General features: G+C 29.7%; 1 protein-coding gene across 2 annotated transcripts; it reads right to left on the bottom strand.

The window, feature by feature from the left end:
- Positions 1 to 6,035: 6,035 nt before the first annotated feature.
- Positions 6,036 to 11,234, bottom strand: LOC146997977 (uncharacterized). Of its 2 annotated transcripts, none has more exons than XM_085812830.1 (2): positions 10,947 to 11,201; positions 6,036 to 8,773 (listed from the first exon to the last, which is right to left on the bottom strand). In XM_085812830.1, the coding sequence occupies exon 2, from the start codon at positions 7,404 to 7,406 to the stop codon at positions 6,051 to 6,053; it is 1,356 nt and encodes a 451-aa protein (XP_085668956.1). In that variant the 5' UTR covers positions 7,407 to 8,773; positions 10,947 to 11,201; the 3' UTR covers positions 6,036 to 6,050. The 2 variants fall into 2 exon arrangements, with proteins under 2 accessions (XP_085668956.1, XP_085668957.1); XM_085812831.1 differs by having other exon boundaries at positions 6,177 to 8,773; positions 10,947 to 11,234.
- Positions 11,235 to 15,237: the final 4,003 nt, after the last annotated feature.

The raw sequence follows: 15,237 nt of genomic DNA, 5'->3' as shown, positions 1-15,237 counted from the left end.
ATGTCCAGCTACTGGTCTTCAAAGGCCTACTGATGCGGTTCACGTCGTATAAGCTAAAATTAAAAGAACGACCTTGCGCATACAGTGCTAGAAGGAATTTGAAAATGAGAGATGAAAGAATGATATAATTGAGAATAAGCTACTTTAAATGAATTGAACACGCATCTTTAAGGTTGAAAGCAGCTACTAAATGATGTTATAAAAATGACATCATTCGAAATTAAATTGAATCGAGATTCTGGAGAAAATCATGGAAACAGAGAAAATTATTCAGCATTGATTGCTAGTTTTTTTAGTTATCTTGTAAGAAATTATCGGGTTTAGTCTTGAGTGTTTTTTTGTGGGGTAAGCAGTTAGCGCATCCACGTAGCAGGTGAAAGGTCTATGATTTGAATCCCGATGAAGCACAGTTAATTCTTCACTTTTCTTGCTTCGTAAAGCCTGATCGTTTCTATCGAAAAAGGGAGCACACGGGAAGTCGTAAATATGAGGGCAGTGGAAATTGTATGTAGGGGTTAGTGGGAGATACAAGCCTAAAAAAAAATAGCAAAAAAGGATGAGAATCATCTATCAGCTTGACGTGATTTATAATTTTCAAATTACTGTGTCTACAATTTTTGTGCCTGTGTGGCTCAATGCTGAAACTCATAATTTGCTGTGCAAAATGCAAATTTAGTTGGTATGTATTTAACGTGAGGTTTTAGAGTGTCAAACACAGGCTTGAAGTTAGGTAACAGGCTTCACTACTAAGATTGACACATTTTTTACTGATGTTCAGTTCTTCGTACAATTAAAACATATTGCAAAACTTGTCTTAAGTTCATTTGCTTTATATCACAATTAACCATATTTCTCTACAGTCATTTCCATTTTTCACTTTCCTAACCTAAAAATATATTTGCTAACCTAAGTAAGTATTAGTTTAGTTCTATTGTAAAAGATTAATTCCGCAAAGAGAATGTTCTTGAAACGAGGGATAATTGCAGTTCAAATTATCGCATCCTCAAGAAAGTTCAAGGGAATATTCTGTTCCTTGCTTTTGTTATGAACAAGGATACGAATTAAAATATCTTGTACAGTCAAAAGTCGTTAATCCGGACTCGTCGGGACTTCGGCGATTCCGGATTATCGGTTTTTCCGAATTATAGATAATCAGTTTAAATCGCGTAAGATGGCATGCAGAAATTCTAAAATTAAAAATATGAAACCGTAATTTATGAAATAAAGAACAATTATGATCTAAAGGGTATCAAAATTTACAAAAAAAAAAAGCTTAATATTTATTTGTTTACTTTATTAAACATTTCTTTCAATGTAAGTTGTTTAAGTTGCTTCATTTTATGTGATAATACTTTCTCTTTAATTCTATAAACAGACATACTTTTTTGTTCAGTTACAAAGTTCCGCTGTTCAAGTCCCGTTAATTGCTGTGCCGAGAATACCGACTAACTTGTCAATCGAAATGTTTTCGTTTTCACTAACCTCTCTGTCACATTCTTCATGTCTTTATCCATTTTTTGCAGCAATTCCACTTTTTGTTTGATGGACATCGAAACATACTTTCGTTTTGTACGATCCTTTGGGAGCTCCAGATTCGGAAATTCTATTTGACATAATCGAAAGTTCAAGTTTACTTTTATAGTATTGCTCTTACAGTCTGAAAAAAATAATAAGCCGGATCCAATTCGAAAATTAAGGAACAACGCAATCATCAACATTAACTGAAATAGATAATTAGATAATTTTAGCTTATACCGTTCGTTATACATAAAACGCGCACGCGAAAACGTATTCTGCGCTTGCGCACACGCAAATGCGCAGTCGTAAGAGGTCTTACGCGCACGCGTAAACGCCTATGCGCATGTGTCAACGCGGCGCATGAGCAGAAAGTTTTTAGCTTTGAGGTCCGGATTATAGATCATTTCGGATTATGGGTGTCCGAATTAACGACTTTTGACTGTAGAGGATGGCATTGTTAACTGAGATTAATCTTAAAATGAAAACACAACTGATTGAAGTTTATTCAGTGGTACTTCGGTATACATCATTAATTCATCCGTTCTAAATTTTTGGGTGTTATACCAAAGGAACTTTCTCATTAAAAATAAAGGGGAAAATGAATCCATTCTCACAAGAATAACAAGTTTATTGTTATTATTATAACATTATTTAATGCCAAAATACAAATGCAGTAGGTGAAATACAAATATTAACAACTTGTATACCTTACATATCAGAGGTCTCAAATTGCATGAGGGCTGAATGCACAGTCTGAAATCAGCTGATGGGACGAAATTGTTTAATTTATTTTTATTTTATTTTTTTTCTTTCAAAATGAATTTTTAAGAAAAAAAATAAACTAATTAAAAAAATTAACTTATAATTAACTTAAAAAATTAACTTAATTAATTAAAAAATTAACTTAAAAGTTAAAATTTTATTTTCTGAATATTTATCAAAACATAAATAGGAATAACAATGACACAAAAGAAAAAATTCCAATTTATTTTCTATCTGAAATCTAAAGGTTATCTGTAAAAAATTTCTTTTGATTACACATCGCAATTCAAAAGTAATGATAGCTAAAAATTAAATTTTAAGACTGACATTTATTTCAAATTATTCTAATATCTTGAATTAATCACTGAATAAATTACTTAAACTAAAACTAAACAATTACGAAAAATTTCCGAGTGGGCAATGATTGAGAATAAATAATGACAATTTATTATCTTTTTTTTTTATTTATTTATTAAATTTTTCTTTGAGGTATGTAGAAAAATACATAAAATTGTATATAAGATATTTCGACTCTGATAAATTTGAAACCCTGGAGAAAAATGACTAGAAATTCTCTTTATATACTCATCGGTCAATCTGGTTCCTTTTTAGACTTTTTAATTTAAAATTCGGAAAAAAACGTTCCACACAGAATTCTTTTCCCAGACAAAGCAATTTTACTTGCAAAAATTCGCAACTGTTCGTAAGGTTCCAGTACGTTAATTAATTAGTTTTTATGTTTTGCATCTTTGCTATCACTTCTCCGTACCGTCTTCTCCCCATTATGCAAGTTTAGTTCTGATGTATTTAAGTTGAGGTTTTTAGATTATAAGACAGAGTACGTTCTGCCTTTGGAGGCTACATTACTAGGTTCTCGATAAATTAAGATTGCTTAAGATAAGATTCTAGATAAGATAAGAACTTCGCGTTAATTGATTTGTGTATCCTTCTGTTACTAGTTTACTTGAATTTAAATTTTGTATTTGAACTTAATGTATAAAAAAAAGGGGGACAATTCTATATTTCCCGTTCTACTGGGACGATTGACGAAATTAAAATTGCGTTTTTCATGTCTCAAAAGCGCGACTTAAGCTATATATTAGATTTATATATAGCGTAGTTCTAACATAGGTATTTTTACACAAAATCGGGCCTTTTTCTGAAATAATATACCAATTTTTTCATATTTCGATTGTACGACTCAAATTATGCCTATAATTAAAATTTTGCATAATTTCGTGCGAAATTTACGGAGAAATTAAAAATTTATTTAGGCATATTTTTTTTTTCAGTTTCCTCCAAGAATAATTCGCTTAACGAATTTCTTAATGTATGGCAACCTATTTTCCTTCTCCTTCCATTGTGCAGGAGCGGGAAAAAGCAGTACCTCCTATAAACGAAGCCGCGGCACGCCGCACACTACGTCACTAAAGTCGTCCTTATGTACAGAAAGCATGGTTGCCACATGAAACCACTTATCGCTGTTATTCCTTTAAGAGGAGAGAAAATGAAAAGTAGTTTTTATTTCCTTGCATAAGGCTTACTATATCGTTTGGTTTTAAATATATATATATATATGTGTGTGTGCAAATATATATATTCCGATTTGATTTCATCGACTGCATTTTCTAATTTCAAATACCTAACCTTACTTTCCTTATATATTTTTATGCTTAAAATAATAACAGTATAGTAAAGAAATTAATTCAACATACTTCAGATTAGTAGTAATAAATATATACTGAATATCTGGCTGATGCTGGTTTGCTTTCTGAAGAATATATATTTTATTAAATATTTTCTTCCTTAACAAAGAGGATAACGCATAATTAAGCAAGTTTACAATTGATTAACACTAAAAATCCTTAAATTAATTTTAATCAATTTTTAACGGCATTTTCTGTTTCTCATAAATACAAATTTACACATAATTGTTTAGTCATTTTCCGCTTTTTTTTCACTTCAGTGTGGGACTGAATTTCTTAACAGATGAGAAACCTGGAGAATGATTTGAAAAATACTATTTTTTAGCATCTATCAATATTTATTCATTGGTAGTTTTAAAATACGGTAGCAAAACATTTCATATATTTAGGCATTTTAAATTAGATCATTATTTGAGAATACATAACTGCATCTTCCCCAATAATAAAAAAAAGAAAAATTGTAAAAATTCAACAAACTTGACACTTGCTAGGAATTCAAAATTCTTGTTTCATTCTTATTGTTAAATGTTTGTAACACCCCTTTTGTCTAATTATGTGCATATATATATATATATATTTTTTTTTTTTTTTTTGTAACTTGTAAATTTTTGTTCCTGAAAGCATTTCATTGTAACTTATTTGAGAATTCTTTAGCAAATGATAAATATGAAGTTTATATATGTACTTACTGGAATTTTTATCAGGGTAATCAGTAGGAACTTTTAAAACATCTAAATAGATCAAATGTCCTCAATTCTTAGAATTGAAAGAATAACAAGTTTTATGTATTTTCCTATTATAAATGAAAATAAATATAGCCTGATTGTTAAGATGTAAAGTAAGATTTAAAATTTTCAAAATAATTCAGATTTTTATTAAAGGAAAGCAACACAATTAGGATTCAAAACATATAAAAAGGATTTTATTTATTTATTTTTTTGGCCTGAATTTTTTGTACTAGTAAATTTATAACTGGAAGTAACAGGAAATGGCATTGCATACTACAGTGGGAAAAAGGGTGGGATGACTATTTATTTATGTAACTTGATGCTACTTATTTTTTATTACAGTTAAGTCTTTTTAATATCAAAATAGTTTAGTATAACTGCATGAAGCCTTACAGCTGGGAAGGATTAAAAATATTTTTTTACTCAATTTATTTTTGATAAGTTTTCCCCTGTATATGTACAACCACATCATTAGAAATTTTAATTCCAAAGTATTTAATTTTAGTTTTGACAGAATTTAGCATGTATTACAATGAAAATATTGTATAAGAATACAGTGAATTTCCTCCATAAAAATGCATGAATATCTATAAAAATGACTCATATGGAATTGTAGGTAAAAACAAATTGTATTTATTTTCTTCTTACAGTGTAAAATTAATGTAATAAACATGTCTGCTTCAATTAAAATAATATTAAAAAATTGCAAGATACTGATTTCAAAATCTAAACAATAGTAATATTAATTGGCAAAGTATTTTATCTTCAAAAATCAATATTTCTCTAGTTTACAATAAATACACCTATTTTGCACAAAATGATATTATATAAGAGACTTAACTTTAGCACTTTACTGTCATAATTAGTTATCTATTACAAATGCTTTTTTTTTTTTTTTTGTGTGTGTGTGTGTGTGTGTGCATGCATTTTGAAAGAGTTGGTAAAGATTTCACACATAAATAGAAAAAGCACTATTTTTTTATTTAACATACTATCTACATTCTGCAAAAAATATTCATTTAGATAAAATGAATTACAAATTAAGTCTGAAGATAATAAGAAACAATAGATTAGTGTCACTATCTTATTTTATAAAGTTTACTAACTTATAAACATAGTATATGTCATTTCTGCTGTATGCATAAATTATTTTTTTAATGTTTTCTAGGCCCACCAGCGGCCGAGCGGTAAAGTCGCTGAACACTGGTAGTTCGGTCCGAGGTTCGAATCCCGCGAACGGGCTGGCTGCATGGGCGTTTTCATGGTTTTCCCCATGTGTAACGTGTATACGAGCCAGTTTCCCTTAGAAAGTCCTCCACGAAAGGCATCCCTCCTCTTAGGCAGATAGCCCTAGTGTGCTTTGCCATAAATAAATACACAATACAATTAATGTTTTCAATTTCCGTTGCTTATTTAAATTGTTACTTAAAAGATTATCATTCAACTTTTTGCAGTAATTATTTAGAAAAATATTCATTGATGCTTGTATGATGTTTTTCAAAATAATTTGAGGGTCATGAAGTTTAGGACAGTCATTCAACTCTAAAAAAAAATTTTCATGAAGTAAATTTAGAGTAATTTTACACACTGTAACTCGTGGATTTGCCGAAAATAAAAATTTTTGCTCATATTCATCTGAAATAAGTTTCTTAACAACAATAAAATTGTATATAACAGCATGTAAAATATCAGGATGAGGATACATAAGACCTCTATCAAAAACCTTAATCCATGAATGAATATTTTCATCGTTTTCTAAAGCTAACTCCTTATCAATAGTAATATTGGATTTACATACATCACATTTTAACTTTTTTAGCATACTATAACAGCAATATCCAGCTATATAAGTCAAAATAGGTACATCCAATTTTATGTCGTGTATATCACTATCTTCAACTGTTATTTCATCTATGAATGTTTGTACATCAGTGTCATCAAAAGTTTGTTCTTCAGTGTCTTTAAAATCAGATATATGAAGAGGAATATTTCCAAATTTTGAAGAATTTATTAGGGTTGGTAATGTACTCTGAAGTCTTAATTTACCCTCTATTTCATAAACCTGTCTGATAGAAATATTATGGTGAGCTCCAGCCAGTTGCCTGTACTTACCAAATCTAGCCTCTAACATATCTGTTTGTATTTTTCCAAGTAAAAGGTATTTAAAACCCAACTCATTTATACAATACCTTGATATCTCAATTAAAGCATACGTTGTATGGTATACTGCAAAGTGAGTTTCTTTGGTTAGGCAACCAGAGGTTAAATTCAAATTTTTCCAACTATCTAGCCAATTCAAAAAGTTATTCATAAAAACATATTTTTCATCATTTTCTGCCACAGTGAAAGGTGTTTCAAATACATTATTTTTATGAACCCCTTTAAAAATAGATTTCACATTTACAATTGACCACCATGTGTTTATTATTTTAATAAAGTTTCCAGTTTCTTGGAAATTTATTATTTCTTTCTGCTGCCCAAAAGAAAATAATGCTTCAACAACATTATCATTAAAAATCTGCAATGCAAGCTTTACACTATGTTTTTCTAAGTTAGTTGGATATAGAGCTTTTATTGTCAGACCATAAGCATACTTTAATAACTTACCAGTTTCAGATTCATGTAATTTTTTAATACAAGAAAAAGATGCAGTTTCAATATGTGAAGCATCATCAAAACTTGGGAAAAACATACTGATTATTATTTTTTTGATTTATCCAGTTATTTCTAATGCATTTTAAAATATGCACTGTATCAATAATAAAAAACATTGGCCTAGATTTGTCAACAGGGTTTTGATAAACAATACTAACTTTAGGTGGTTCGGAAAACAGAGACATAGCCTTTTTATTAATCGAATTATTGTCAGTGACAATAGCAATAATTTTAAACCCAATATTTTCTAATCCCACAACAATTTTTTTTAATATAAATATACAAATTATCCGCACTAAGTGTTTTCACCGGCAAAATATGTACAACATCCTTATAAACAGATAATAGGCTGCGAATCATGAAAACATATGCACTAGATGCAGCATTTTTGCAATTATATGCCATTCCACACAAATTACCACCTTTATAATCAAATGCTTGATTTAGATGAATTTCATCAATCATTAAAATAACAAGCAGATCTTTTTCTGATAGTTCTTGAAATTTAAATTTTATGTAGCTTAGGAACTTTTAGTTGTATTGTTCATTTATTGGATATATATTAAAATCTGAAAAAATTTTCTGAATGGTCCGTGGATGAGGCATAATAATATTTTCTGAATTTCGAATAAAATTATATGCATGTGGTGAAATTGTGTGAAGTAAAGTGGAAAATATTAGAAAGTCTGCAGAATACCTATATTGTTGTTTTTCTGAATTCAAGTTTGATAGTTGCTCAACGAGAAAATTTATTTCATTGTTTTTATGTGGAATTTTCTCTTTTAAAATTGTCATTAATTCATTTACAATTTGTAAATAATTTTGAATACTGTCTTCAGATGAATCATTTGAGGCAAATAGGTCTAATTTCTCTAAAATACTTAAAAGATCTTTAAGGTTGTTAATTTTTGATGGGATTACATATTGCTTCAGTGATTTAATAGGTATATTTCTAATTGCTACAGATATATTCAAATTACAATCAATCAATAATGATTTTAGAATTCTTGGATGATTGTCATTAGAAATATTAAGAATCATAGTATGTATAGGCCTGTGTATAACTATCCAGTTATCTGGTAAGTTCACAGTATTAAAACAAATTTTTAGTTCATCTAAATTATAAAACATTTGTTTTCGTTCATACTCTTCCTTTTCAGCTAAGCTACAGGCTAAGGCTTTTTCGAGTGCATCTTGTTCTCTTTTGAGTCTTTTATGCTCTGGTGATTCCCTTGATGAAACACTGGAACTAAGATGACTCGGACCATCAGGAAACAGACTTGGAATTGCACCATTCTTTAAACGAGGATATGACAATGGTATAATGATCTTCTTTCCAGTTTTCTCATCAAAGAATTCAGTTTGCCTCAGAACATCCTCTTGCTTGAAGTGAAGTTCACACACCTTTTAATATGAAAAAGAACAAATAAATAAACATGTATCAAAAGGTTAAACAATTATAAAATCGTAAGCATTCGCCATCCTTTAAATACATGCACAGTCTAATAAGGGTTTTATTGTATTTTTATTTAATCATGGCAAAGCACTCAAGAGCTATCTGCTTAAGGGAAGGGTTACCGTTGTGGAAAACGTTCATCATTTAATTTCTTTAAAAATAATACAGGGCGATAATGTTTGGATGGTAACAATTTGAAGAGATATAGCCATTTAAAGTGCACAACGCAAAAAAGTGATGCAGCCATTTAGAGTGAATAATGCAAAATCTTAAAACAAAACTATTAACTCTTTTGGGCTAAAAAGAGCCATGGATGCTGTCAAAGTTTTGAAAAGTGCAAATAATTAGCACATGTTTGTTGTCATATGTCAAATGCATGTAACATAAGTAATATTTAATTGATACATCCTCAGGTAACATACAATTGCTCATGTATATATAATTGCTACATCCTAAATATTTCTTTCTTCAGTTATTTGAAAACAACACTTGGTTATGGAATTACATTCAAAATGGTGATAATACAGTTATAAAAAGAATAAGATTAACCATCAGTTGATGGATAAGAATAAGATTAACCACATTCATTCGTACCATTCAAATATAAAGTTACTGGCTCTTTTTCTAAACATTTTTACAAATGATATGTTCACAACCTGAAGTACAAATTTACTTGTGTGCCTATGAATGTTTATATTTAAGAGCATAAAACATCATTAGTCATTAAAAAAATTCATTTTTCTTGAATTATTGAAAACATGTATAAGTGCTAAAATATGATACACAAAGAAAAAAACAAGAATTTGTATATTTAACAGTTTATTTGCAGTAATTAAATATTTTAGGCTATTCTTATGTAATTTTGGAGTGAAATATTCACATTCATCAATCGCGTTTGACATTATATTACTGTGGAAGGCTCACTAGATTGCTTATTTTCCATATAATTTTCTTAACTTTTTTTCAAAAATTTTAAAAGTTATATAACTTATTAATACAATGAAACGTTTTCATATTCCACTGCAACAAGTATAAATAAACAAAACCCCTTATATAAGTGTTTTTAGATAAGAAATTAATGTAAATTTCAAGCCCACAAGAACTTACTGCCAGTAGCAAGTGAACCACTGTAACAAGGTAGGTGTTATTGGCATAAGAAACTCGTACTTTTATAGATGTGTGTGTGCATGAAACAATTTAATAGGCTAATTAGGATTTATGCTAACATGTAATGAAAACTAGTAAGCTTACAATCTTAGGCAATATTATTTGAACAAGACAGTTTAATTTAAACACCTTGTAACTTATTCCAGAAATTAAAATAATTACTGTCAAAACTAGTCCATTTATACGATTGTTTTCTTTTACATATATTTCATAATTTTTTTAAGGATTTTAGAATTAATAAAGTTTAGAACATTGCATAATTAGCATTAATTTCCTGTTCACATGAGTTACGAGCAAAATGCATTCTCAAATGCTCCTAGCATATAATAAAGGGGCATTGCATACATTCAGTTTTAAAAAGAAAAAAAAAAAAAATAAAAATAAAATAGGTGGAACGAGACTTATCTAAATCAAAAGAAATAGTATACCCAAACAGTTAAATACTTAATCTAAAACAACTTTAAATTAACGGCTTTAAAATTACGACTTGAAGCATTTTATATTTAGCTACTTAAAGTTATAATATGAACTTTATAAGGTTGGTGGATTTTCTATTGACTAGTTATTGAGAAAAGGGTCCATTTTATAATCACTTTAAAATTCAGTATAAGCTCTGTATAACATAAAGTCCTGAAAGATTAATCAATCCCAAATCAATGTGCGTGTTATAAAGATCCCGACGCCGAAAATATAAATTACTGAAAGAATTCATTAATAATACTCATTCATAATGGGATAAGAGAAATTTCTGCCTAGTAAATAAATATATAACTATGCTTGTATAGAAAGTAATTAAAACTTCGTTTTATTTTCTATGGTTGAATGCAATGGAACTTTAGTAAATTATTTCCCTTGCATTGAGAATTTTTTGTTTTCGCATTTTCAAGTCATGTTTCTTTCAATGACATTAATCTTTCAGGAATTTTCTAATTTAAAAATGAAATGCATGCTTACCTTTGAATGTTTCGTAGGCTTGAATCCATCTTTTCGTTTGCAGTTCCAAATCCATTGTTTTCTCAGTTGTTCTTCCGTAGGAAAACTAAATACAGCCACCTTCGGGCCATTCTTATAATTTCCTTTGCATGTTGCAACACAGCATTTATATGGCATAATAAAAAATAAATAAAGTAATTTAAATGAAAAATGTTCTATTAGAGCACACTACACTTTCAAACAACAGTCAGTTCACTACGCTACGACACCGAAGTATATTCTTTCATTCTTTGCCACGAGGAAGATGGTAGGAATGACGACTTAGATGACGTCAGACCGTTCAAGCAACCCTAGAGGCTTGGCTTCGTATATAGGAGGTACTGGAAAAAGGCACTTCGTTTCTACCTTTTTACATTATGTATGAGCGGAAAAAAGTCACATCGTTCTTCCTTTCAAACAATTTTAACAAAGTGCCTAAACCACATTTGATCTTGTTATCGCTTTCAACAAATATGCCAAATTTCAAAATGCGTCAATATATAAATTTGCGTATATCTTGAGAAATTTTGAATAAAAAAAACTCTAATTTTTTGCAGGTATGCTTAGAAATACATCTACTTTAAGATGACGGTATAGATTATAATTCAAAAATTTTTTCGAAAAATATATAAAAATTATTTCAAAATGCAAATTAAAAAGAAAAAACATAAAAAATGAACGAATTTTATTTGAAATGGACCTAAATGTGAAAGCAAGAATCAAACAAGTTTAATAAGAAAAGAGATATTAATAAATAGATACCAAACTTAATTAACATTGAGGAGCTAAAATTTTTAGAGCTAATTTTTAAAAAAACTACTCGTGCGATTTTTACAAAACTTAGCAATTTGGCGTATTTTGAGTCGTAAAATGGACGCAAGTTTAATTTCGTCAATCGGTCCAGTAGAACGGGAGATATAGAACTGTCTCCCCTTTTTTTCCCGCCGCAGTGTACTTTAAGTTGTCTTCTATTTCTTCTTATATTTCTATTTCTTCTCTTCTTCTTGTGCCTTTTATTCTTCTTAGTTTACAATAAAGGATCTTTTACACCCTTTTCAAGTCCTAGTTGTTTTAGACTTAGCGATAATTTACTGCCAGTCTATCTGTTCCTTGCTATGTAGAGGAGAAGAACTCTGCAGCAGAAGCTAAGCAAATAATGAATACACTCGAATTTGCAAACACTTAAAATTAGAATTGATAAAAGGACCTATTTGACAAAAAGTCTGAAGAACAAAATCGACGAAAGTATGGGCTAGCAAAAGGCAAGAGGATCATACAACAAGTATTTGCATCCTCCTCCTCCCCCCCAAAATAAAAAAAAATTAAATAATTTACATACAAAATGTTCTCTTGTTAAGTACTCTTTGCATGTTCATGTACAAAATGCTGTCAGCAGGTACTCAATATGTACTCTTTGGATATAACTGTACAAATTGCTCTCTGAATACATGTATAGAACCATGTTATTTATATCTATGTAAAAGCATTGTTATGTATTTGCCATTGTGTATTACAGCATAAGTACGAATGACACCATCTGTCACAGTTATATTGTAAATATATGTAAAATTGTAAATATGTCAAAATTCTTCAAAAAAAAAAAAAAAAAAAAAAACATTCAAAATAAAGATAGATAGTGGCAGTTGGAAGATACTCAGATTGCCAATAGTTAACCAATGGGTATCCACTGCACTTCAACCTGAACCTGCCAGTCTGAATTTAGTTACAGTTTATGGTTGCAAAGATATCTAAACTTTACCTGTACCTTAAATCTTTGAAGAAGATTTATATCACATTATAAATTAATTAGCTCCATTTATAGATTTTTCCTGCCTTACTTACGTTTGTTTTTAATGGTAATGAAAATAATGCAAAACTGAAATCAAAAACATTCAAATATGAAATATTTCTTCAAATTCTTTCCATAATAATCGATGTCGATAATAATGCAAATAAATTTAAAGGAAATATAGTCACGAGCCGCGTAAAATGGCTTCGAGAGCTGCATGCGGCCCACAGGCCACTACTGTACATAGTTACTATTTTGAGACCATTACTGTATATTACTATTTTGAGACCTGTACATTACTACTGTAATTACTACTTTGAGACCACTACTGCACATACTGTTTGAGACCACTACTGTACATAAATGAAGCGTTGTTCATGATAATATATGTAATTTTTGTTGTTGTTGTTATCCAGATCAAAAGAAATTTCTAAGCATGGTCTAACATCTCTCATCTTTGTTAATCGATTTCACTTCCTTTCTCAATGTTAGCCGTTTTAAGAGCACTGTTTTTCCCAATTGTAGATACCGTCTTACTCCGCATACAATATGCAATAGTCAAAGCCCACATACGCATGTCTTGTTCAAACTTTTCAACAATCTCTTTTTTTTCCCTCCATGGTGATCCTAACAATTTTCTTCGTTACTTGACTCTTCTTACTAACTTTTTTAAAACTCATTGTTGATGAATTTGGAGAATATTTATCAGAAAAAGCACAAACACAAAATCACTTGAAAATTTATAGCCCGTTCTTTTACTGAATAGTAACAACAGACGTACTGACGCTCATGAGTAGTCGTAATGTTGTCTCAAAAGAGGTAAACGAGTGATACGCACTCAGTCGTGATTTATCAAATTACAGCCATATTTCAAAGAAATATCATATGCCAAACAAAAACTTTAGTGTCTAAACAGAGCATACACAAAGTTGGACGTATACCGAAGTATGACTGTATTCAGTGCTTAAATTGCCCCGGAGCCCACCTCCGGTATTTCTCAATTTTTAAGATAAATTACGATTTTAGGCGGAGCGCACCGGAGCCCTAAATAAGATGAGCTCCGGTACTTCTTTTTATAAAACTCAACCACAATTTAAAGGGAAAAAAAATTAGAATTCCTAACGTTTTAGTTTAACAATAAGCAGACTTTGCAATACTCTATTTCCCTAGAAATACGAACTCATGAGAACATGAGATGTTCAAGTAAAGTCCCCTCACTCACATGTGGAAACCACTCTCTTTAAGAAGGGCAATAAATTTGGAGAGTTTGTTTAGGAACGCGTAGATTTTTCGCCATGCCATCGTGTCTAGGGTATTGTTATCGATATTTTGTTGTCCTCGCAGGAAGGAAAATGTGTGTTCTTAAATGGGAGTTAAGTGACAGCGAGTATAATAAGAGTGAAATACTGAGATAAACTGCTCAAAGCACGTCCTATACATCGTCTTCCCACAGTATCCACCAATGGGGGGAAAGCGTAACCAGCAACTTTACATTCATCCTTAGGAGTCAGATTCAGGACTCATATTTTTCCCTGACATACATCTACTTGATGAATATAATTATATCAGCAGAGAGCCGCGGTCAAAGAGAACGTTCTCTCTCACCAAGATTCCCCTCATTTTTTGTTTACACCCACTCATACCCTCATTCTGCTTCGCCCTGGAATTTTCATCAGCTATACTTTAAGAATACTTAATTTTTGTGATGAGAAAAGAACTTTCTCCCCCCTTCCCTACGATCAGAGCTTAAATTGAGCTCTGATAGTAGGATATCGGCCTCGGTGCTTCTTAGTTTTTGTAATAAATCAGAATTCTAGCCGGAATGCACAGGAGCTCTGAATAAGAACACTACTGCACTTCTTTTATGTAACTGAATAACAATCTCAGTAGAAATGTTATCTCTAAAATTTTATTTTAACAACAGAATTATATTAAAAATCGCTTATTAAATTTAAATGCAAATTAATTTTTATTAATTTAATAATTTAATAATATTTTAATTATTAATAATATTTTAATAATATTTTAATTAATTTAATAATTTAATAATATTTTTATTAATTTTTATTTATTGAAATAATTAATTTTTAATTATTTCAATAAATAATAAATAATTAACAATTAAATTATAATAAATTTATTATATAATAATTATTGATCAAATAACATTTTATAAACATTAATTAAATAGCTATTAATTAATTTGATAATAATTAACTACTTAATTTTAAAATTATTAATGTGTTTAATAGTCATTTTATTTATTTATTTACTCTTGTTCCTTTTTGCTGGCAGTCTTCCATAGAGCTCCGGCACTTCTAATCTTAGAAATGAAGCCCTGACTGTATTCAGTGTCTATAAAGATAAAAGAACAAATTTTGATATTGTAGCCATTGTTGCCACAAAAGCAAAAATTTTAAAAAGAAGCAAATATAAAACTGAGAGAGCTTCATTCTAAAAGTTAAGACGCTTTCGCTTGCAATT

Source organism: Stegodyphus dumicola, chromosome 3 (genome assembly GCF_044657685.1).
Source record: "Stegodyphus dumicola isolate Sdum_Otavi_A_Nest chromosome 3, ASM4465768v1".
Classification (NCBI taxonomy): Eukaryota; Metazoa; Arthropoda; class Arachnida; order Araneae; family Eresidae; genus Stegodyphus; species Stegodyphus dumicola.
This window is presented reverse-complemented; position numbering and strand designations above follow the sequence as displayed.

What these genes read in the sequence shown, in the direction of transcription:
- LOC146997977 (XM_085812830.1), bottom strand. Translation starts at nt 7,406, where the DNA reads ATGTTTTTCCCAAGTTTTGATGATGCTTCACATATTGAAACTGCATCT.